The sequence below is a fragment of the Alligator mississippiensis genome, chromosome 4, assembly GCF_030867095.1.
Source record: "Alligator mississippiensis isolate rAllMis1 chromosome 4, rAllMis1, whole genome shotgun sequence".
Taxonomy (NCBI): domain Eukaryota; kingdom Metazoa; phylum Chordata; order Crocodylia; family Alligatoridae; genus Alligator; species Alligator mississippiensis.
Window position 1 is genome coordinate 176,823,418 of NC_081827.1, and position 25,607 is coordinate 176,849,024.

Genomic DNA, 25,607 nt, shown 5'->3' on the forward strand with positions numbered 1-25,607 from the left:
CAATTTAGTGGGAGTCTGTGCCTTTGAACATCCAGATAGGATCTATTATTAATGCCTCAGACACTGGTTTAGGGAAAAAAATGTGAGAGCATATGTTTAACTACAACTTGTGAATTTGTAGCACTATGTAGTAGTTTTCTTTAACTTTTTTTTATTCAATTACTTCCACCTTTAATGCAAGGGGAATTTTTTTTCACAAGGTTATGGACAGTAGTAAGTTTGTGAAGACTTTTGTGAATAATTATAGTAATGTTCATGCAGCCACCTCCGAAAACCTTTTGTTTCCTCTTGGTTCAGTCACTGAATTAGGGAGCAGAAATAATGCCACACGACATAAGTCACGAGTAGTCAATGACACGGAATCAAGGTAAATAATTTATAAACAACATATGTAATCTGAAATATGCTCCTGCCAAGTGTTAAATGAGTTTATTAAAACCAAGTACTGTCCAGAGATATTTCATGATCCAATAAAATAGTGAAATCATTGAATAAGTTACTCACTCTTGTTAGTTTGCAAATTCAGTTATAAAATTTGGTTTTGTTTTCTGCAGGTAATGAGCCTGTCCCCAGCACCTTTGTCACTGTTAATCAAGGCAGCTCCTATCCTCACAGAAGAAATGTATGGGGACATCCAGCCTGCTGCCTGGGAACTGCTGCTCAGTGTGGATGAGCATATGGCAGGAGCAGCAGGTAAGAAAACCCACCCCACAGATGAGTTAGCATTGCTGTCCCATAGCAGATGCTGTGGCCTTGCACATCAGCTTTTCCTTGGATGAGGACTTAATTAGAGGTGGTCACAAATAGCAGGCAGACAATCCTCTTTTGGGACTCTCAGTCTAATTCCAAATCCTTGGTTCCCATAAAATAACTCTGCCTCAAGAGCTTACTCTAGTTAGAGAAATTAAAGCAGAGATCAAAATGCATTGTTTGCCCACCTCTTCTCCCCACAAAAAATGCATCACAAAATGTGATAACAGAGCAGCATTTCAAAATGAGACAGATGATCCAGTTGGTGAAAGGATGGTATGTAACCCTGGCAGGATACAGTGGTCAGTGACTAAAAAACAACACACCACATATCTGTACACTAATGCAAGGCTCCTTAGCAAGAAAATGGAAGAACTAGAGCTCCTGCTGGAAGATGTGGAAGACACAGGAAACATGGTGGAACAGTACTCATGGCTGCAGCTGAATGGCATTGACAAGTTTGAACTGCTCAGGAAAGAGAAATAAAAGGAAAAGCTGTTGGTACATTAATGAGGTGATAGACTGAAAATAAAAGGAGTATCACGGGCAAAACATGGTGTTTGAATTAAATGATTTTGGGGAAGTAAAGTAGCAGAGGTTCTGTTGGGGTGGTGCTATAAACCCCCCATATCAGATTTGGAAGTAGATAGAAATCCCTGAAATGTTCTCAGAAAAACTGATGTGATTTTAAACCAACCTTTTTCTCCCAGAAAAAGGAAAGCAGACACCACGCACAACTTATATATAGGGTTGACCTATGACAGGACCACTGCAGTAGTATTGTACAGAGCAGATAATCTTGTGTGACACATTTAAGGGCCATCCTCTTTCTGTATCTCTCTCCTTCCATCAGAAAGTTGTTGACAGCTTCCTGTCCCCCTCGTCTACGGAAAAACCCATCTTGGCTCCTGAAGTGGGGGCAAGAGAGCACTGCCTTCCTCCTGCAGCTGCTCTGATTGGTTTCTGTTTCTGAAGCAGTGACAAAAATAGTTGTTACGAGATGGCTCTCCTCAGGTAGGACTAGCATTCACTTAGGGGTTAGAGCATCTTGCCTTATTGCATGACTGTCTCCAGCCCCAGCCTAACTGGTACAACTCAGAGCAAGACTTGAGAACAGGCAGAACTGGCACAAAAAGAAAAAGAACTCAGATGATACAAAATAGCACCACCTAGTGACACCTACCTTTCCAATGCTTCCTCTTTAAATATTAAGGTGTAGAACTAGGAGGAAAAAAAGGCTGGAAGGGATCCTAGGAGGTCACCTAGTCCAGCCCCCTGTTCAAGTAGAAATATCCCTGTGTAAGCCATTCCAGTCAGGGGTCTGGAAGTTTTTAAGTGCAGGTTAGACAAGAAAATTCCACATCCTCTCTAGGCAACCTGTTATGGTGCTTAAGCACCCTTATAGTTAGACATATCAAACCTAGGTGTCCCTTGCTGCAATTTAAGCCCATTATTCCTCCTCAGAGGTGTAACATGATGCCTCAGCATCCTGGGGGCAGTAGGGCAGTGCCAGGCAGATGCCAATGGCCAGTCTGACAGTGTAGCTGCTTCTACTTTTCCACTCATTATATTCCTGTTTCTTCTCCTGCCCCTTGTGGGCATAGGGACCAATTTATTCCCATCCTCTCTATAACAGAGGCAATGGTTTTCTTGCAATATCTTCTGTTGAACCAGCTGTATTGTGGTGAGAGATGCTGGACAAGTTTTCTTCAGATTTGGGCTGTTACAAAGAGCCCTTTTTGTATTTAAAAAGTGTTATAAAATCCCCCTTCAGTCTTCTCTTCTCCAAAGCAGTTTAACCTGCACTTGTTCTTTTAACTCTGACCTTTTATCATATGAAAAAAATCCTGGTGAAGGTCCAGAGATACAAAGGAAACTCTGTGAGACAGAACTAGTACATCACCCAGCAGGGAAAGGAACATGGTCCAAAGCTCCCTCGACAGACAATGGAGTAGTGCAGGGTTAGCAGAGATACAGCCCCTGGGCTGTTTCTGACCCATGGAGCTGAATCCTGCAGCTCACAGTGCTGCTGACTGCAATGCTGCACATGCTGAAACTGGCCCTGTGTGCTGTATGTGGCATACGGAGCCCTTCTGGCATGGGCTTTACACAGTGTGGAGCTGGTATGGGGCATGTGCTGCATATGGTGCCCCACCCCCAGATTGGCCCTGCATGTTAGATCCAGGGTTGGTCCAGATTGGGCCCATAGATGAGCTCCACGTACTGGATCCAGTGCACAGGCCTGGTTTGGCATGGGTGCCACATGTAGCACATGCCTAAAACCAGTGCTGTGTGCTATATGTAGCACAAACTAGACTGGCCCTACATGCCACATGTGGATGGTCAGCGCTTGTGCTTGCTACATGCAGTGCACAGAGCTGGAGCCAGCACTTACATTACAAGCAGCATGCACAGCTGGTCCACCAGCCCACAGAGCCAGAGGAGTTTTACACCCGTAGAGCAGTGGAACCCAAGGAAGCAGCCTTGTGGCTCTCTGCTGTGTAAGCAAAGCCTGAGTGTGTAGGACCTTCAGAATCAATGCCAGGAGAAAACAGGTTGGCAAGCACCATATATCTCCTGGACTTCTGAAATGAACCCAGTTTAGAGAGCTATCAGCACTTCAAGGACAGAGACCAGGACTCTATTTGTATTAAACAGCCTCCATAGGATTGGAATAGGAGACTGCCACTTTTATTGTCAAACTTAGCACCCCCCAACACACCAGATTTGGGGTGATCTACCAGCTATCCATATTTATTTGGAGGTTCATGAAATTACCCTCAAATCCTTTCCCAGGTCATAGCAGGCATTTCTTCTCTATGTGTCATACCCTGATCATTTTATGTGACAGCCAGGCTGCAGCTGGCCATCTATTTGTAAATAACACTATAACCCAGGATTTACTTTTGTGTCCTGGTGTTATCTGTCTCTCTACCTCTTGCCTCTTGTCTTACATTTAGATTGCAAACACTTTGGGATTGGAGCCATCTCTTTGTTCTTTATTTGTGGAGTGCCTGCTGCAACAGCATTCTGACCCATGACTTGGGTTCCAACATGTTGCCATAAAACCCCCAACAAATAAACAATAACACGTTAACTTTTTTCAATTAAGAAAATCACTTTTACAGCCCATCAGCATTCATTCTAGTTAATGACAGTTATGATATTAGGTGCAAAGGGACCACATTCCAAACACAGTTCACAACTTAACATTAGGATCCTCTAGCACGGGCTCCCAGGGCCTTGAATCTTTTCCACAAAAGAAAGTAAGGTATTCATATGCATCTGATTACCTAAGTTAATTCAGACACCCTCATCTAAAAACTGGCCTTGACTTTCATTTCCACATATGAGATCTTTAACATTTTTATTTCTTCTTGTAAGCTTATTGTGACAGAACAGAAGGTAAGTAAATGTAACTATTTCTGAACTAAAACACTTACTTTTTATCCACAGATCACTTAACTTCAGGCTAGTAATTATTTAGAGTTGTTCTTGCAATATGTGATGCTTAGTGTCCTTTACATCCCCTAACTTCATTTCAAAGGGAGTCTTTGCCAGTACTCCCTGGATTTCTGACAACCTTGCAGAATTGAGCCCTAAGTCTAATTGTAAAATCTTTCCTTTTAATCTGAAGTTACTTTAGTTATACTGTAGATATTTGAATTCTGAACTTGTCTGAGCTTCTGGGATGTCATAATTTATTTGCTCAGGGAATTTCTTGCTTGTTTTATATTCTTATTGTTACTGTTATTGCTTAACCAAGACATGATTTATTGTTAGATTTTGTTTTTAATTATGTTGTTTTCAATGTACTGTGACTTCTCCAGGAATTGAGACATGATTTCGATTGTAGTATCCCTCTTTGTAAACCCACATGGTAAAAAAAAAAAAAAGTTGTTTTTTTCTTCCCAGCTCTTGACTAGGGAAGTCAATGTTAAGAACATCACCTGCACTTTATAAAGCACTTCAGGATAGATCTGTGCCTATAAAGTTCATTAAAAATGTGTTGTTGTTCACCAGGCCAAATGTGCAGCTAATCTCGTTTTCAGGGGTTTCTTATACAGCTACAATTTTATCTGAAAAATAAATGTATTGTGAAAAAACTCAGTTGATTATATGTTCCCTCCATGCAGCTGCCATGTTCCTACTGTGTGCTGTGAAAGTGCCAGAGGCTGTTTCTGATATGCTGATGTCTGAATTTCATCACCCTGAGACAGTGCAAAGACTGAACGCCATTCTCAAATTCCACACCCTCTGGAGATTTAGATATCAAGTCTGGCCTCGAATGGAGGAGGGAGCTCAACAGATCTTTAAGGTAGATGAGAGGAAACAAAACATATCACCACGCTTCACAGTTTGCCATGTAGGGAAATACACTTCGACATGAAGGTTAAATGCCAACATCATTGCAGGAGAGAAAAGAGGGTCTTCTGAGCAAGGCTTATTGGGTGCAGAACTGCTTCATAAAACAGAGAGACTCCTACCAGATTCTGAAATGGTATAGAAAACATGCCATGCACAATAGTTATAATACAGCGAGCTGGTAGTTCAGTCTGTGGAAACAGGATGAATTATTGTATCTGACTTTTCCAATTGTATTCATAAATATTAACAGAAGCGTATTGTGCGTGCTTCAACAAAGTGCATATATAGGACCTAACTTAGCTATTGTTGTTGAACTTATTACTTATCAACTTAAGCAAACATAGCAGAATCTGTACCATAGAGATTAATCATGGATTTTTTGATTCATGCAGTTTAGTCAGAGGAGTTGTCTGCTTGTTCTTAACCATTGTTGGAGATGCTGTAAATCCCAGATAATCATAAATTGTTCATTTAACATGTTTAATTTTTAAATGCATGCCCAGGAAATGGGTTCATTCATTGCAGACTGTTACACCATGCATATGCTACTATCCTAGTGAATGAAATTTTTTCTGAATACAGTTTCATCTTTCACCTTTGGCATACCTCAAATAATTCTGGAGGCAGGACCTTTCCTTTGTATTTAGAGAATTGATCATTGAAAGTGTCACAGCTGTAGAAACATGCTGCCCTATAAAGGGTGGTTGCCTAGGCAGTATGGTTGGTATTGTGTTATGTAGAAGACCCCATCCTGTGGGTCTGTGGCACCAGAGTTTAGTGGATTTGTCTTTAAACTGGGAAATCTGCTTTTATAAAAAATAGTACAAACCATTTCAAATGTTTCTTCTTTGGCCAAAAATACTTTACTGTTTGAAACAACCCAATCTGTTATTGAAACCTGAACTGAGCATACCAGCTGCTTCTGTCCCAGCTTGCAGAAGGAGGCTAAAACCAAGGAATGCCACCAATCATTATTTTCCCTTAAAATTCCCCTCTCTCTCTCCCTAATTTTTTTTTCTTCGTGTGTTTTGTAGATCCCTCCACCAAGTATAAACTTCACCCTGCCCTCCCCAGTCCTGGGAATGCCCTCTGTGCCAATGTTTGACCCACCTTGGGTCCCACAGTGCAGTGGGAGTGTGCAAGACCCCATCAATGAAGACCAGTCTGTAAGTAAAGAACTCCCTAGTGTCAACATTCTTATTTTTCTTAATAACAAATTTTGGTTTAGGGAGGAAAAGCAGAAGCTGAAGAGGAAGATAAAGCCTAATCTCTGAATTTTCTGCCTTTGTCAGCTTGAGAGAGATTTTGAGGTGTGTTGTTAGTGTAGGGAACCAGAATTTTTATAGGAATTTAATACTTTTCCATTTGGTCAGCAAGAGACAAAGGTAAGGGGCATGAGATACATTTACCTGTGTGTAATTGACCTGTGTGTAAAAATTGGAAGTAAAATTACACTGGTGTAAATTTTACTGTTGTGTGTGCCATGTGTCCACATTTTATCCCAGGGTAACAATTTGCTCAAGGCAAAAAAGCTAATATGTGATTCCCTCTCACCTAGTGGTGAGACATTGTAATAGCCGCCTTCTGAATGCAGCAGCCCCAGGAGAGCTGCTTGCCAATGATTTTGGAATCCAGTGGTGTACAAAGCTAGTACAAATTACACTAGTGTAACTGTGTTGTGCCCTAAGATATTAAATTAAACCAAGTTTTCCCTTGCATGTCTGTTGTTCAGTTTCCACTTATTTTGCTTGTATAATAATTATTAAACATTACAGGAGATTTGCATGTATGACTTGCAAAACTGACTGCTTCAAGTCAGTTTCTTTCTCTTGCTTTCATGGAAGAAGTCATTTTCAGCCCGGGCAGTGTCACGTTCTCATCAGCGAGCAGAGCATATCCTGAAGAACCTACAGCAAGAGGAGGAAAAGAAACGCCTGGGCCGGGAGGCCAGTCTGATCACTGCCATTCCCATCACCCAGGAGGCATGCTATGAGCCCACCTGCAACCCAAGTTCAGAGCAGGAGGAGGAAGGTGTGCTTCAGAGCCAGAAACTGCCTGCCTGGGACCCACAAGCATGTGCTTCCATTGTGGACCATTTCTTAGGGATGCCACATGTTGAAAGAAAATGCTCATTATTGATAATGCAGAGCCTGCTTTACGACAGGCTCACTGTTTTAAACCATGTCATCCAGGGGTGGGCGAAACGCAGCCCAAGGGTCAGATGCAGCCTGCCAGGCCATTCTTTCCAGCCCAGAGGGCCCTTAAAATTTTTAGAAAATTAATATTTATCTGCCCTGGGCTGCCTGTCATGCGGCCCATGATGACGTGCCAAAATTCAGTAAGCGGCCCTCTGCCCAAAATAATTGCCCGCCCCTGGTGTCATCAAACTGCTTCTGAATCATTTTACCAACATCACAAAAATGTGAGACAACCATGTCACAATCTTTAAGGTTGAAAATGAATGAGAAATAAGTGTAGTGAGTCCTTATTAGAGTAAAAGTGCAAAAAAGTGAAATACTGAGTGCTTTCAGGGTGTCCCTAGGTCCCACTAAATCCAGTGGGAATTTTTGGCACCTGGCACCTCACAGAGGCACTCAACCCCTTGCCAGATAAGGTCCTACTAGAGAGAGTTACTTCAATGTACTGTAAGAGCTCATGCAATAAACAAATACTCTGGTGTTCTGAGCACCTTATGCAGTGGGAAATCTGTAAACGGAGTAATTGTATTGCAAGTATAACTGGGCATTACCTAAAGAAAGCATAACAAATAGCCTGGTAGTGTAGCTCATTAGGATATAGGATTGTTTTTAGAGCCCTGTCATCCAGTCAGTTACAATTTGACTTAGCAAAGGACTCGATCACTCCTGAGTCATTGGGGGAAAAAAAAGATCTAGTTGGTCTGTAGCCTGCTTTGAATTTTTCACTGCCTCAAGGTGGCTGGTTGGTGTTAACTTCTAAGTGCCCTGAGTTATGTCAGTTGGATTTATAGACATAAATTCACATTTCCTGCTTTCTTTGTCAGTAGAAGAAGTTGCCAACCTGGCATCCCGCCGGCTCTCTGTGAGTCCCTCTTGCACATCTAGCACTTCTCACAGGAACTATTCCTTCCGTCGTGGCTCTGTCTGGTCAGTGCGTTCAGCAGTCAGTAATGAAGGTGGGTTAGCTTTGCATTTGTTTTTAATTCCCCTCTCTCCGCATTTCAGTTCTTTAGCCCTTTTTTGCACTGCCACATAATGTCTCACTTTCTGTGATCTTGGCCAAAGTAATGCCTTCCTGTTGTTAGATCTGGTTGCAAGCTTCAGCAATTCTGAAATACTGGGTGTCATGCATTATGAGACAGCTGTTTATTCCCATGCTTACAGCACCTTCTCTTAAATGTCAGTGTTTCATTAAGGATGTAACAGTGAATGCTGTCAGGCAAAATTGTAATTTAATGGGATTTTATGTGTAGTCCATCTGCTAATGGGGCATTGTGGCATCCAGCTTTTGCTCCAGAAGGCATGAGTTTGAAGCCTCAGTCATGACAAGGGCTTTCTCCAGTCTATCCAGCATTGAATGGGCAGTAGTCGTTCAGGCTGCAAAGCCAAAGGCTAGTCATATTATGCCCTGTGTATCAATGGTTATAGAAACTGATGCCTTAATCGCAATAGCTCAGTGAGCTCACAGGCTTGGGAGGACCTTTAGCTTGACTTGATATCTGCAAATCCCAACCTTTCATACTTCTCACTGCTGTAGATGAGGAACACACTACAGAGCATACTCCAAATCATCATGTGCCCCAGCCTCCCCAGGCAGTGTTCCCAGCATGCATCTGTGCAGCTGTGCTCCCCATTGTCCATTTGATGGAAGATGGAGAAGTCCGGGAGGATGGAGTCGCAGGTATGGATTTAGATTAAACATTTATGGCCTCTTAGAGGTTATGGAAACCTCTAGCAATTTTAATCATAGCTTACATCAGTAAGGCATAATAACTAGAGGTATAAAAGGAGCACTAGATATATATGCTACATTTGACCATGGGTTTGTTTTTTTTTTTTACTATTATTTAATACAAAGGTAACCTCAGGATAGTGTATGATATTACATATTTTTATAAGGACATCAGCAGAAGGATTTATAAAAAAATAAATCAGTTAAGAACTAGTTCTTTACAAATACATCATTTAAGAAGCAGTTATTGACTTGTTTAGCTCCAGAACAATTTATTAATATTTTATTAAAATGTCTATTAATCGTTCATTAACCTGTTAGAAAATGAGTCCTCAGCATAGTTTGACTATATACCTGATCTTTTCTTGTTTTGTCTTTTCTTTCTTTTTTTTTTGAATAACAAATGCACCAGCCATACTTGGTTCAAGTCCTTTCTGGCTTCAGAATGATCCACAGACTTGTTCCCAGAATTCCTACGTGCTCATGGATTATGAACTGTAGCTGTTCCCAAATGTTTCAGACTCTGAGTTGCTCACAAGCTTTTGTTAATCATGTGTAGGGGTCACTGAGTATAAAGCAGTGACTTGCTTCTTCATTGGATGACTGAGTCACTGAAAATTATTCCACTAATGTAAATTTTCAGATAACTAAAATCCTTAATGTTTTCCAGTCAGCTAACCTTTTCACAGATGCTTGGTGGCTTTCTGAAGAATGACCAGGAATAACAGAAAGCATGACCCAGTAAATCATAGCAAATTGGAGCTTTTATTCACAAAAATGTTTGTGAATTCAATAATCGGCCATCTGGAATCAGGAATATGAAAGTTCTCTTGTTCTTTAAGGTTCACCTCTTCATTAGTTCTCCAGCTGAGTTTTTTAAGCACCTCCTTTAGCACAATAGGCAGGGCTTGGAAAGATTCAAATGTTAGAACTCTATTATCATAATATTTTGAGGCTGATCAGCATTTACACAAACATTTGGTGGCTACCTAAATATTGGCCATAAATAATTACAACATGACACAACATATGACAAAATGGATAAATGATACTGTAGAGTCAATTAATTGTGATTCATATTTTTTTTTGAAAAGGGGTGGATAATTTCACCTCATGAACCATTTGCATACTGATAATTTTTTACAGACATTTTTGTTGGGTTTGGAAAAGCAGCTAAAGCGTATAACAGAGAAGGGCCAGGAAATGTAGCTTCTCCATAACCTAGCAGTTAACATGCTGTGCTTGGAAGCATGATTAGCTAGTAGGCCTGTGTAAGTAGGCAGCTATTCGATCTGGCTTTGGATCCAGCTGCTTCAGATGTCAGCAATCTGATCCAGAGCTCTGGATTGGTTTCCCACTTCGGTCCGGCCGAAGTGGCTCTGAAGCTTCGGAGCTGCCATGGAGATCCAGCCATAGGGTATAATGGGGAATCAGTTAAATATCTATAACTTTGTTGTTTTTTGTCTGATTTGGATGAAACTTGCAGGAGTGGTAGCCTCTGCTGAGGGTATGAATCCTGCCAAGTTTCAAGAAGGTGCAGAGGTTTGGGGGGAAACTGCACCCCAAATTCTTGAAAGCAAAACTCATGTCACGTGTACGTGTTTCACCACAAGGGGGTGAAAACTGCAGGGATGGTGGCCCTTGGTGAGGCCACAAAGCCTGCCAAGTTTCAAGGAGATAGGTATGGGGTTTGGGGGAAACTGCACCTCAAGCTGCGGACAAGCAAAACTCATGACGTGAGTGACACTGCGTGTGTTAAGGCACAGCAGGTTGAAAGCTGCAGGGATGGTAGCCCCTGCTGTGGCCATGAAGCCTGCCAGCTGTCAAGGAGATAGGTGCAGGGGGGGTTCTGGGGCCCTGAACCTCTAGCTGCTGACAGACAAAACTCATGACATGGGTGCTTGTGCAACTGACTTTGTCTGTCTTGGGACAGTTGATTGTATTGAATATTTCCTCTCCTTAGTATGTGGTTTTGTAGGTGTTAATCCTTGCTAATTAACTCATTAACTGCCCCAAGAAAGACACAGTCAGTTGCACAAGCACCCATGTCACGGGTTTTGCCTATCAACAGCTAGAGGTGCAGGGCCCCAGAACCCAGAAACCCCTGTGCCTATCACCTTGACAGCTGGCAGGCTTTGTGGCCTCAGCAGGGGCTACCATCCCTGCAGCTTTCAGCCCGCTGCGCCTTAACACACACGTGTCACCCATGTCATGAGTTTTGCTTGTCCGCAGCTTGAGGTGCAGTTTCCCCCAAACCCCTGCACCTATCTCCTTGAAACTTGTCGGGCTTTGTGGCCACAGCAGGGGCTACCATCCCTTCAGTTTTTATCCTGCGGTGTTAACACACACAGGGTCATCTATGTCATGAGTTTTGCCTGTCAGCAGCTTGAGGTGCAGTTCCCCCCGGACCCCTGCACCTATCTCCTTGAAACTTGGCAAGCTTTTTGGCCTCACCAGGGGCCACCACCCCTGCAGTTTTCACCCCCCTGTGGTGTAACATGTACACATGACATGAGTTTTTCTTTCAAGAATTTGGGGTGCAGTTCCCCCCAAACTCCTGCACCTATCTTCTTGACACATAGCAGGCTTCCTGCTCTCCGAAGCTATGAACCGCTTTGGAAAGCCTAAAGAAGCCAGCGCTTCGATCCAGACATGCTGCTTTGGACGCCAAAGCGTCTGAATCTTCTCCAGATCCGAAGCATGGTCCAAAGCCTCACACAGCCCTATTAGCTAGACCATCCTTTTGTTCTGCATTGCCACAGCACCTAGCACAGAGTGCCTAATTTATAATTAGGTTTCCTAAGTGATATGGTAATACAAATAATAATAATAGCAATGGATGTTAGAAACATTTTCATACAAATTTTCCCTCTGAAAACTGGTTCTCTTTCTTTCTCTTGTACAGTGAGTGCTGTGGCTCAGCAAGTCTTATGGAACTGCCTGATTGAAGATCCCTCAACAGTTCTGCGGCATTTCCTGGAGAAACTCACAATAAGCAATCGACAGGTAGGACTCTTTTCTCCTAATAGGCACATTATGTAAAGGTGTCTATATCACTTAGGCTAGGTACAGACAGTCAAAAGGACTGAAGCAGAATTGATCTAAGTTAGGCAGTTTTCTGTAAGTGGTGTAGTTTAGATTGGTAGTGAACAGAACACACATTCACCCTTTGGTGGGGGAGGGAAGAGAAGAGTGGCAAATCTTAGGGCACAAACAAGTGATAATTTTTGCTCGATATGGCCACAGAAAGTAGTTTATAGTCATGAGTAAAACACAAGTGCATGGCTGCAGACAGCTTCAAAAGTGGCTGATTGGGTGAAAATCTGACCCCTCCTTGTATGACAGGTCAAATGAAGACATCTCAAAACAGAGCATCTTCTGTAACTTCTATCTGCCTCCCTGCCAGTCTTGAGCTGTTTTCAGAATGGGAGGGGGAAAGGGAGCAGAGGCAGTTCGGTCTCAGGGGTTTTTCAGCCTGCGCTGGAGGTTGAAGCGGGTATACTGGAGTACCCATCTTCCCCCCTTCCCTGAGGTGGGGGAGCTCCAATTCATCCATCCTGCTCTCCAGCGCTGGCTGGAAAACCATGAGAACAAGCTTCTTCCACTCCCTTCCCCCGCCACTCCCATTTTGAAGACTTTACAGCCTAGCAGGGGCCATTTTTAGGGGAAACTGGCTGCAGACTCCCAGCCAGCAGCTAGATTCCCCTCCCTTCTGGAACCAATGGTGAACTCTGGTTTGTTCCAAGGGATCATTATAACTCAGAACACTTCCTGCAAAGCGTTCTCTGTTACAGCGGGGAGCTGCATTTCTGTCTGCACCTGGCTTCTGCCATTTTTAAACCAGTCTATGTGAGCCGAACTGATGGGTACAGACAGAAGTGCAATTCCCCACTATAACTCAGAACATTTTCTGCAAAGCATTCTGAATTACAACATTACCCCAGATGAAACAGCAGACTCCCAGCCAGATGCAGCCAGGTTCCCTTAGCAATGTCCAAGGCTCTCTGCCAGTGTTTACTGTTTTCAGAATGGGAGGGGGGAAAGGCAGCAGAGAGATCTCATTCTTGGGGCTCCCCAGCGGGTGCTGAAGGGTGGGGAGGGGTGAATTGGAGCCCCCCCCCACCATGGGGGTGGAGGCTCTAATACATCTGCCCCACCTTCCAGGGAGGGGCTGAAAAAAACCCAGACTGAACGCCCTCTGCTCCCTTTCCCCACTCCTGTTCTGAAAACAGCAACAGGCTGGGAACTCCACAGACACAAATTACACAAGCTACATTTTGAAACATCTTTATGTGACACTTCATTCAATGAGGGGGCAGATTTTCACCCAATCAGCCATTTTTGAAGCTGTCTGCAGCTGTGCACTTGTGTTTGGTCACAGCTATAAACTGCTTTCTGTGGCCAGATCGGGCAAAAATCATCTGCGCCCTCTGTTCTGTTGTGGATATAGACCAGTTTTGCGTGCTGAACTTCTATTGTGTTACAGGTATAGACCAGTTTCTGATCACTTATATTGGTACAAGTGTAATGTTTGTCCCCTGCCTTAGTGTACGGAAATGTCGGTACAAGTAGAATCAGTTAAGGGGTAATAACTGGAGAAGAATTAAAAGTGTAACATGACTTAGAAAATTGAAGGCCAGAAACTCAGCTGGTATACATCAGTGAAGTCAATGGTGAGCTGTTGGTTTATGTTAGGTAAGTATCTGGCCCTGAACATCCAACATCACGGGTATTATTAGCCTTTTAGTGAACCATATTGCATTAGATCTCCTCAGCAATGTAAATAAACCTAGCTCCATCTATGCCCATCAATTTAACTGTGAAGAAGCATAGATGCAGTCTTCTTCTCCCCTGATTTATTATACTTTCTTGTGCTATGTCTAGTTTATAATATAAACTCCATGCACCAGGGAACTACATCTAAAGTACCATACACCTCTCAGGAGTGTGTAAATACCACTCATGACAATATCATGTGTATTTCTAACACTATCTGAATAATAATAGTGCTGTTGCAACCACCAGGCACAAGAAGCCTTTCTACTTCTGTTCTGAATCTTTAGTTTGCAGAGACCTAGCTATCTGCAGTACTTCTCATTTAGGGTGAAGGATGGATGAGGAAGTATCTTTTGAAGGTCAGCCCAAACAGCCACTGATCTGTTAAGCAACGTAGTTGTTAAAAAAAAAAGTTGTTTCTCTTCCAGCTCTGACTGCCCTGTTGAGCAGCACCAGGTGTCTGGGACATTATAGTCATCTGGCCCATTTATTTCAGCGTTACTTTAATGTTATTTGATGTTTAAAATGCCCTGCCAGTTTTTGCAGTAGAAAGAAAAATAAAATGCTGGAATTCCCATGATGCTTGAAACAGGGAATTGCCAGTTGATGGTAGAGGGCCCTACCAGTTTAGGAAAACTCGACTAGGGACATTTGAAAATGAAAGTGATCAAAATGGAAAAGAGAAGGAGCCAGCCTTTCAGCTGGAGTAAATCAGCCTTGTTCCACACAGCCAGCTGTGCTAAATTACACAGGATATGGCTGTGGTTCATGTTGTTCATCTTTATTCACTGCAGGAATTGGGAAATAATTCTGCTGTCCTGACACGAGAGTGGCTGCCTTGAAGTAAAAGACGTTACACTGAGTTAAAGCACAATGGAAGTTAAAATCAGGCCTGTGGCTTTTGAAAAAAAACAAACCAAACAGTTCTGAAATGTAGCATTTAAGGAGTAGAAAGGTAGCTGTGTTAGTCTGAAGTCAGGCAGAAGGCAGGGTAGGGAGCAATTCAGGAAGTAACATATACCAATTTGTTATCATATTTTATATCAGGGGTACCAAACTCATCTGGCCCCACTGGCCGGAAGAAGGGCACAGGGCCAGTCTGCAGGCTGGATTGGGCCCACAGACCGGCTCCCTGTGCCAGATCCAGCACATAGGGCTGGGCCGGTGAGTATGCAGAGCATGCCCCCAGCTCCAGCCCTGCACACTGCATGCAGCATGCGCTGGCCCCAGCCCCAGCCCCAGCCCTGCATGTGGCACATGGTGAGTGGGGCGGGTCTGGGGCGCATGTGCATATGCTGCACGGAGCTGGTCTGGAGCACACACTGCATGTGGCTTTCACACCAGACTGGCACTGCGTGCTGGATCCAGGCCATAGAACTGGTCTATGGACCCGATACAGACCAGCCCCGATCCAGTGTGCATGGCTAGTCTAGCACAGGCACCATATGCAGCCCGCGTTAGACAGGCCCTGCACACCAAGTGCAGTATGTGCTGGCCCCAGCCCTGCACAGCATGGGAGTAGCCTGGGGCACATTCAGCATGTGGCACCTACACTGGACTGGCCCTGTGCACTGGATTCAGTATGTGCGACTTGCCTGTGGCCAGTGTATGCTGCATGTGGCACATGGGGCCAGTGTGAGACCCACAGGCAGCACTGCAGATGAATGATAGGGTTCCACGGGCTGGATTCAGCCCATGGACTGTGTCTTTGTCACCCCTGTTTTATATTATTAGCTCAACAAACTGCGAATGAGTAAGTTAATAGATTTAGAATCCTAAGGACATGAAGCAAAGGAAATAAATAGCTAAGTACAAATTCTCTAGCTCACTCCACTACATTTGCACTGCCTTAGCAGCACAAAGGGAGAAGAGACCATGAATTCACCCTGAAATTTGCCTCAGCAGGTGTAGAAATGGCATGGCTACTCCTTATACATAGTCATGCCCTTGGAGCAGGGGGCAAGATGGAGCAGGAGATGGGAAGTCCTAGAGGCTGGAAATAAGAGGAACCAAAGTATGATGTTCCATCTACTTTCAGTGATGAGTGGTCCATCAGGGCAAGGTTTGGCAACATGCAGCCTGCAGCCCATATCACCACTGCTTCTCTCTGCCCCTCTCCCCGTGGCTTCAGTGCAGCCAGCACTTTCAGTAATGGGGAAGGGAGCTGGGGATAGGCAGCTTTCAGCTGTGCCTACATTACAGCTGGGGAGCCAGGTTGCGTGGAGAAGAGGCAGTGGCATAGGTGCAGCTCCCAGGCACCCAGCCCTGGCCCCAGTCCTGCCTCAGTTCTACATTGGCTGGAAACTGCTTACACTCCAGAAGGGAGGAGGGAGCAGGCAGAAAGCTGGAGAAGCCACCTGGCCAGCACCAGCTGGAGGCCCAGTTGTTCCAGCCCATGGTTTGTAAGTGTTGTTGATCCCTGCTTTAAGGCTGTTTGCCAGCTAACACCTCAGAAGAAAGCAACAGAGGGTCTAAGATAGAATGGAGAGTATTACCAAGTGGCCACAACTGTTGCATTAAAGCAAGTTACTTTTCATATAGTCTCTACAGTGTTGTCCTAATAGTACTTTTCCATGCTAGGGAAGAACTAGAGTTATTGCAGAGAAGGAGATAAGTCAGAACTAGAGGCTGAAAGCTGCCAAAGGTCATATCCTCAACAATACCTCTAAAGTAAAAAGGCAACACACAATGTGAAACAGTTTGCAAGTCAACAGTCTTTATGCTGCATCCAGGATGTAGGTGCCTTTGTCCCTCCACTGAGTATCCCAAACACACTTGTAGGCCAGTGGTTCCATTTCATGCACAGAGAGCTCAAGGGTTGTGGGTGGGATGGAAACAAACAAGGCAGGAAGGAAAACACATACTATGTTGTGATGGAAATGAAAGAAAAATCTTTGCCCTTCTTTCAGGATGAGTTGATGTACATGCTGAGGAAGCTTCTACTAAACATCGGAGACTTTCCTGCCCAGACATCTCATATCCTCTTTAACTACTTGGTGAGTAGCTCTTGGCACCAGCATGCAGCCCATACATCTGCTGTCTCACTGCAAGTTTCCCAAATACAAATGCCACAGTCTAGCAGAAAATGATTGCCCTTGAGTATTTCCTGCATATTAACATTCATTTTTGCACATCACAACTGCAGCTGCTGACAGTATAACCTTGCTTGTACAGATTTCTAGTTTTTCTTCCTTTTATTTTGAACTTGTTAGCTTATCATTTTGCTCCTGTCCTGGATCTGAAATTTGTCATGATCATGGAGGTAAAGGGGAGCCATAAGTCAGTGGAAGGAACCAGACATCAGCGCTTGGAAGACTTGAAGTGAAAATATATAATTTTCACTTTATTTAGGCCCTTGAAATGCTCTGACTCTTTGGGGCAAATCTAGCCCCACCTGTTGGCTACAAAGGACCAACTCTCAGGATCATAATAAATTCTAATTTATTGTACAAGATGTGAAGTTACCAATAAAATCATAAATGCAAACTTTGAGTTATGAGGGGTACTGGTCACCTTAGCACACACACATGCACTCACTCATTTAAACCCATGTAGTATAGTATGTAGTAACTGCTGTAGTGATTGTGAGAGCACTGGAGTCATATATCTACCTATCTGAGGCCCTGGAGTCTTCTGTCGATGGTCAGCTTTCTTCAAGGCGATGTCATCTCCAGAAGGGGGTTGCCTGCTTGTCCTTCTGCCTTGGTAGGTCAGGTGCTGAATGAGAGGGCACCACTGAGGGTCACACTTCACTGCCTTTTATCCCTTTCTGGCAGACTTGTGTGATCCCCCAGCATCATCTTGGCTGCCAAATCCAGAGGTCACTGTCCCACATGGGTTTTGAGTAGTACCTGACAGCTGTTAGTCACAGGGGTCTCACCTGCCGGTACGTGCAGTTCTGGGAGTCAGTTTGTGATTTTAATTAATTTAACAATGGTATTGTTAAGGGTTGCAGGAATAGTCAATAGGGTGGGTGCTCAGTTTCTTGGCTTGGTAAGCCTAAAGTGGCTTGTAGAGTAGACTTTTGTAATGGTAAGTTTCTTTGGCTAGGCTATTGTTAATTAATAGCCAGAGGCTTTTGCTTTGTTTTCAATTATCTGATTCATACATACGTGAATCCACTCAGGGGGACCAGCCCAATACAGCAATACAATTCCAGTGATTACAATTCCAATGCATTCTTACAATAATAGTTCTAGTAATACAAAGCATAACTTTACTTTAAAGTAAAATACATTTGTTAAAAGTTAAAAGGTATATAAAATATAAAATACTGAATGCCAGGGTAAAGATAAGACAGATGAAATATAAAAATGCACTGTGAGAAATGTATAAAAATGCAATGTGAGGTAGTGAGGATCAAAGGCTACTGGGGACAGTAAGTGAGTTAGGTTAGCACCAGGATATATTTACAGTCTTTGAAGTGGATAGTTTAGTTCTTTAGTTTTCTTTAGTGTCACCGAGCTTAATTGATATGTAGATGCAGTTTCTAGGTTTCTCCTACAGAAAGCCACTTCAGCTTTCTGGCTTTCTCTGAGCCTTGCCACACACATGCAATGAGTGTGCTAGGTCACTGCCAATACTCGGAAGGAAAAAGAAGCGCACAAAATGGGGGGTGCTGGCAACAAGGAGCTTCTTGTTACACACCCTTCTGGCTGTATGTGAACCTTGCGTAGCACCGTTGCTGCAGTCCTGCTGTGTTGCTGGGGAGCTTAGATGTGACAGGCCATACAACCTGCAACTCTTTTCCATCTGAACTCCCTGCCTAGTACTGCACAGGGAGCCTTGAAGGACAGGACATACACAACCATTGCTACATGTGTCCTTCATTTACCTTTAACCCATGGGGCTAGGATGCTATGGACCATAGCAGCTTCCTTCCCAGTCACCCATCTGCCCAGTGCTGAACTGTTCTTCAGGTTGTTTTGAATTAGCAACTGCATGAGTGACACCCATTACCCAAAACAAAAGAAGGCAAAAAGTTTACAGGTTTGCAGTGGGTGTGGATATATGAAGTGACCTGAATTTTTCAGGCTCTGAGCCTTCTCAGAGTGAAGAAAAGTGCTAGAGGATCCCTCTCTGTCCTGGGTTTGCACAGTACATCCTACAGTGGGGTCCTTAGTCCATGACTAGGGCTCCTAGACACTGCTATAGTACAAATAACAAAGTTCCTATGTGCAGCTGATCAACATATTTGATTTCAGTTAATCGTAGCACAATGGCTCACCAGACCAGTAGGGTCTAATGATGACTCTGTGATATAGCATTGGCTAACACAGAGATTATGCAATAAAAACAGTGTGATGTGCAGAAAATGGTATCTGAAATGCTACCTTTTCCTCTGTGCCCTGCAGGTGGGACTGATCATGTATTTTGTACGTACCCCATGCGAATGGGGCATGGATGCCATTTCAGCAACTCTGACCTTCCTGTGGGAAGTGGTGGGTTATGTAGAGGGCCTGTTCTTCAAAGATCTGAAGCAGACTATGAAGAAGGAGCAGTGTGAAGTAAAATTGCTGGTGACTGCCTCAATGCCAGGTATGGACATTCATAGCCTTTGAACTTGAAGATCGTTTAGTTTTTTCCATATTGCAATTTTGTTTATTGCTCCTATGCCACAAAAAATACAGACTTGCCAGTTTGAGATTTATCAGTGTGGCCAAATTTAAATGATATTTAAACCAATCCTCCTTGAATTTTGGACTCTTAATTTCCATGTTGATTCTTAAACAGTCAAACAGAGCTTTGTTGGCAACTAAACAAAAGCTGAAATCAGAACAATCTGTTCAATAGTGAGACGTATGTTATTCAAGCCTCCAGGGCTTCTGAGTCTGATCATTGTAAGGCTTTGCCATTCAAAAGCAGTTCAGCTCGAGGTGCCCTCCAGTTTAAATCTTGGCAATGCCTGGAGGTAACAAGAAGGCATATGAGCCAGGCAAGAGATTGCTCTGTGAAAAACAGATTTGTCTTTTTAGACACCTTTTCTCCTTAGAGTAACTGTTACAGTTAGAGTCAATTTAATCCTCTAGAAAAGATCAATTATCATTACATGGAAATTATACATTTGTTCTAGGTTTGTGCAGTGGGTTCCAAATGGGACTTGTGTTGGCTTTCTGCCAGTGAGTGATTTCACTTATTCCCTTTACTCAGTTAGAAGTTTCTTTGAAATAGCTTATGACGTTAATATGTGGGGGGAGAGAAAAATAAATGTTCTTCTTTCCTGTAGGCACAAAGACCTTGGTAGTGCATGGGCAGAATGAATGTGACATCCCAACCCAGCTACCTGTACATGAGGACACACAATTTGAAGCTCTTCTGAAGGTGGGAATGAGTGTTTTTTAACTGGCAAAGCTCTTTAATGATTCCTTCAGCTATAGTTTCCTATTACATCTGTGCAGTAGAAATAGATTCTTAAGAACCTTTCTATTTCTGTGAGCTGGAAACTGTGTTGACAGCCTCCTTTATCCTAAGCAAGAGGATCACTACTGCAAAAACCATTGAAGAGGGACTGATTGATAAAATTGGATCCCACCTTAAGAGTTATAGGAGATTCGATTGCCATGTAACACCCCTTAAATAGTCCCAACAAATAACAGCTAGTAACAGAGATGTAACAAAGCAGCTGGGCACCCAGGGCTTCTGCAAAACATGGGGAGAGAGTGACAACTTCTGGCTGCTGCCATGCTTCTGGCACAATTGTGTGGCTGTGGTGGCAGCTATTTTACCTTGATGTTCAGGGTGCTGCCCCAGTTACCCCACCCCTAGTTATACTACTAGCTAATAGATACTTGTTGGATAAATTAGTTTTAAATAGCTGAAATTGTCATCTCTTTGACCAAGCTTTGTCAACTAATGCAGAAATGAACTAAATACCTGTTCCTATCTGAAAAATATTCAGTAGCCTGTTCAGTCCTGAATCCGTCACTTTATAGCAGATGCCTCTGCTTTTTGTTTGAGTCAAGAACTTAGGGTTGGGAGAAGAGGAAGTGAAACCAAATAGCTCCTAGGATATGGGAGACGTATGTTCAAATTCCATACTCTCCCAAAGGTTTCCAGGATGACCTTGAGCATGCCACTACGATCCAGATCCGCAAAGGTGTTTAGGCACCTAACTCTCATTGATTTCAGTGGGAATTGGCACCTAAATCTCTTTTAGGATCTGGGCTTTAGTCTTCTTCTTTAGGATTGTTTAGTAAATAGGGATATGAGGTGAGAAGGACTAATATAATGTGGTCCTGAAGGCAAAGATACCCGTATGATAATCTAGCTATGCAGACAGGATGGGCATGGAGGCAGCTTCTGGAGATAAACACAGATAGTGTCAGTCCCAGAGCCCAAAACAGTCTGGAAGCAGTAAAAATATATTTATATACTCGTAAAATGTGGGGGAGAGAATTAAATGGAAGAACTGTGTGTCTGCCTAAAGTATTTGGGATCAGTCCCCTTTAATCATGCTTATAAAATTTGCTATATAACATAGTTAATGAATAATGAGGTGGTTTTTCTTTCTTCCCTCCTCAGGAGTGCTTGGAATTTTTTAATATACCTGAAACCCAGTCTTCTCATTATTTTTTAATGGATAAACGATGGAACCTTATTCATTACAACAAGGTGAGGCAAAGGGCCTGGCCCAGGTGATGTTCTTTTTGCTAAGCCTTCCTAGATGTTACGGGTGGCCAAAGATTAGTGAGAGGGTTATGCATAGCCATTGTCCTGGCATGTGGTGCCCTCATTTCTGGAATCCAGCTGAAGGCTCTGGATATTACAGGTTCTAACATTCTAGAAAGAAGGTGATGTGGAAACCGTCATTTCAGATATTTCTAAAGTGTAGCTGGCCAGAGAAGCAAATCTGTATTCCATTCTGCTCAGGTTCTTACGCAACCTTTTTGCCATAATGGAAGGATCCTACTCAAGTATTTTGGACTCTCAAAATCATTTTGCTTTGGTATAGATGGAATAGCAAAAGTATAAAGGATTTTATGCAGGGAACGGGGGGCATTCTTATTGTATCCATATCAAGTCACTACTCCCTGCTGAAAAGCCTTTTCTTTATTGTTGCTGTTGTTACAAATCCATTCTCATAAAATAAATTCTACAATTTCTTCTCCTTGCAGACCTATGTTCGTGATATTTATCCTTTCCGGAGATCGGTATCTCCTCAGCTGAACTTGGTACAGATGCACCCAGAAAAGGGTCAGGAGCTCATTCAGAAACAGGTAGCCTACTATCACCAATCCCCGTACAAAAAACAAGCTTTTGAAATGGGGAACCCCCTTTTCATTTTAAAGACTTCTCTTCACACCAGAGGAGAGAGCATATCCAGAAGAGCAGCATGAGGTGTGAAGGCCCTGTGAGTGTCATTTCACTGAGCATGCTACACATTCAGGGAAAAATCAAGGCATTGAAGAAGACTCTGTAAACTAATTCTCTCCAGCCAGCTTCTATCTGATATATTGTCCTGCGAATACTCTTCTGTGCATGACCAAAACAAAGTAGCACCATGAACTTCAGCTTCAGAATGCAAGATATGCTGATTACTTATCTACAGGTACCAGAGCCTGGTCCTTTAAGTGCTTGTTTGAAGCTTTTACCCTACAAGTTTGCTTGGCCATGCAGCAGATGCTACCATGTAAACTTTCTTCTTCTCCTCTCACTATTGCCAGTGTTTCCTCTACCCCTTCCTTGTGCTGCTTTCAGGTCTTCTTCCTTAGGACAGTTTTCCATGCTTCCCTCCACAATGGGCACCACATGAGCAGTTCTGATCCACACATGTTGCCTTCATTTTAGCTGCCTGCATCTCTGTGCTTTGCCATAAGGTGTCTCATCTGCTCTATTAGCCCCTGTAGCCTCCAGCATCTCTCTGAGAGATCTCAAGCCCATGCAGGGAGACAGTGTCTATCCACTATTTACTACTGGAAGCATCACCTCCTCAGAGAGTAGGAGATCATCACCAAGTCCAGATGGGAAGGAAAGGTGAAGTTTCTCTGTTAGTGGGCCCACACAGACCCACTTGTAGAGTGGCTTCTACTCTGTCTTCAGAGTTTTTGCTTCTCCATAAGCCTGTCTTGTCTCAGTAAGACATGCCTGGTGGTAAAATTATGTCAAGAAGTAATCCACTAGGGGTGACATCACTAGGGAGGAGATTAAAGGCACAGAACATGATATATATGGAAAGGATGACACTAACCAGGAGATGAGTGGGAAATTGAGTATTATTACACTGTAAGGGGTCAATATCAATGCTGTTATTATTACAGTTGCATAACTGCCATCCTGTTTTTGCTATTACTGTATTTACTTGAATCCAAGATGAGGTTCCCTACCCTCTACTTTAACATTGGAGAAAAGCCCCTCATTGGAGTGCAGGGCAGCAGGGGAGTGGGGGACTGCTGCAGTTCCAACACTGGCCCTGACTTGGAGTCGGAGCTGTAGCTGCAGCTCTAGCTGCTGCCTCCCTTCCCCTGCCACATGCCACCTCTGCTCCCCTGTCTTCCCCCCTCATGCCATCTCCCCTCCACCCCCTCTGCTCCCTCATTTCCCTCCCTGCCTGCCTTCCATTTCTCCTCCCCCTCACTGCTTACCTTTCAGCATGGCTCTGGCCCCACTACAGTCTGGGGTACAGAGCATGTGGTTGTGCTGTCCCCAGCCCAGCTCGGTAGCAGTGACAGGTGTGGAAGCAGCTCTGGCCTGGGCTCTGGATCTGGAGCCTGGCTGGAGCTGCTACCACTGCAGCAGCAGCTGCATAGCCAGGCTGGTGCTGGAGCAACCACATGCTCCATGCCCCAGGCCAGAGCAGGACTGTAGACATTCTGGAGCTAAAACTAGAGGGTCAGTGGTGGCAAAGGAGCAGAGATGGCGGGGAGAGGTAGCGAGAGGTGGAGGTAGGGGCACTGGGAGGGACAGGTATCAGAGGAGGGAATAGCAGGGGCGTAAGGAAGGCAGATGCTGGGTGGACAGGCACTGTGGAGGGGGGTAGATGCTGGGGCACACAGGGCCTGGGGGCTGGCAGCAGAGCGGGGCAGGTGGTGGGGGGGGATAGACAACAGGGGACAATGTGTAGGGGGACAAGGGGCAGGAGTCAAGCTGTTTCACTGCCCCATTGCTGCCCCCTCTACCACCTTCTATATGACCTGCCCCCCACTGCCTCTCCCACCATCTGCCCCCCACCAGTTACCCTCCTGCAGCAGTGGGGGGAAGGGGATGAATTTAAGATGACCATCCAATAATTAGATACTATACATAGAAAATTGCAATAAATGTATAAATTTCCCATGTATAAAAGCTAATTATTGGAAGTTTGTCTTAAATTCAGAGTTATCTTAGATTCAGGGACATACAGTAGCAACTTGAGAGCTGTAGAAGGAAAAACAATCAGGAATGTTGTAAAAAGTAACTGTATAACTATTGCTTTGAAACTAACAGCTAAAATAAGTGCAAGTGCCTAAAAATCAATACTATCTTATAGCTTTGCTGTTTGGAATAGGAGACAATAAGCCAACTATCCTGTATACTACATCCATCAATAGGAATGATAGTGAGGGAAAATTTGAAAGGATATTTGATCATTTTGATTATATCTTTACCAGAGACTATATTCACTAGGGAACTACGAGTCTAACACATTGAAAGAAGTTGTATCAACTGTCCAGGTTTATCACAGGGTTATATTATATTCTGTATTATACTTAGTTCCTCTAGGTCTTAGGGAAGAGTTAAAAAGGAAAATGCTGCATCATGGAAAAACTGAACATTATACCAGTCAGTTTATAGTTCCCTTCCTATGATGAGTCCTTAGCATCCAAATTTAATAAGACAATGCAAAGGAAGCCATCCACAGGGCCATGGGACAAGGGAAGAACAACTGCAAATCTATACCCATCAAGCCAGGCTCAAAATATACACAATACTGAAGAAGCCAAACGTCATCATGTGTTAGACCACTTGCATACAAACGCCAGTGAGGCTAGCCTATTGGAAACCATTTTTAAAGAGAGTTAGAAGAGTTATTCATAGTATTGATCTAACATGTTTGGACCTTGAGTACATTTTGCAGAGCTAGTGTTTTAGATACAGTTGGATTGTTTCTACCAGAAGTGGAGTCATGATAATGGAAAATTTAAGAAAACTACTAGTGTAATTATAATGCTAGATCTTGAGCTGTCATAAATGGGTATAGCTCTATTAAAAATCAATGAAGCTTTGTTAATTAATGCTGGGTTAGGATCCAGCTTCCAGTGTGTGTCCATTTCTAACATGGTTACAAACTGCGTTGAAAACCCTTCCAGACCTCTGTGCAGGTGTAACAGGGGGCCTGCTCGGGGCTGATCTAACCGTGGCCCGCCCACCTGTTTCTGGGGTAACCGCCCGCATTATGGCCCACCACGCCTTGTTGTTAATTAGTTAAATAGATGTTAATAAGCGAGAGGCTGCTCATTTACTGCCCCAATGCCAGGGGGCACTATCTGCGGCTCCATTCCTCCCTTACACCGCAGCCCAAGCCTCTCAGATAGCATCTATGTTCTCATAATCACTGGCCTCTTGCTCTGGGCCCCAGAATCCTACTATTGAACCCCACCTGGATTCCTCCCTTCAGGCGTACTCTTCTGCCGTCATACTGGGAAACATAGCTCCCTGAACCGATCCCCCTTCAGGTGTGATCCCCCCACCAGGACCTTCAGCTCTCTAGCCCTGGCCTACCTCCAGGCCAGTTGGAACCCCAGGCCCTCAACTCTTGGGCATTCCTCGCAGCGGGTCCCCGGCCCTTCGACTCTTCCGGTCCTGGC

At 43.8% G+C, this 25,607-nt stretch overlaps 1 protein-coding gene across 5 annotated transcripts in view; it reads left to right on the plus strand.

Moving 5' to 3' along the window:
- Positions 1-25,607, plus strand: part of UNC80 (unc-80 homolog, NALCN channel complex subunit) — a 202,145-nt gene that overhangs the window by 108,529 nt on the left and 68,009 nt on the right. For 3 of the 5 annotated variants that reach the window (XM_019491985.2, XM_059727127.1, XM_019491988.2), the window contains exons 31-42: positions 555-693; positions 4,887-5,068; positions 6,153-6,284; positions 6,963-7,149; positions 8,141-8,272; positions 8,854-8,997; positions 11,954-12,054; positions 16,734-16,820; positions 19,179-19,362; positions 20,051-20,145; positions 21,346-21,435; positions 21,939-22,040. In XM_019491985.2, the coding sequence (XP_019347530.2) occupies positions 555-693; positions 4,887-5,068; positions 6,153-6,284; positions 6,963-7,149; positions 8,141-8,272; positions 8,854-8,997; positions 11,954-12,054; positions 16,734-16,820; positions 19,179-19,362; positions 20,051-20,145; positions 21,346-21,435; positions 21,939-22,040 (1,575 nt within the window). The remainder of the gene's footprint in view (positions 1-554; positions 694-4,886; positions 5,069-6,152; positions 6,285-6,962; positions 7,150-8,140; positions 8,273-8,853; positions 8,998-11,953; positions 12,055-16,733; positions 16,821-19,178; positions 19,363-20,050; positions 20,146-21,345; positions 21,436-21,938; positions 22,041-25,607) is intronic. The other 2 variants (XM_019491986.2, XM_059727126.1) reach the window with 1 other exon arrangement.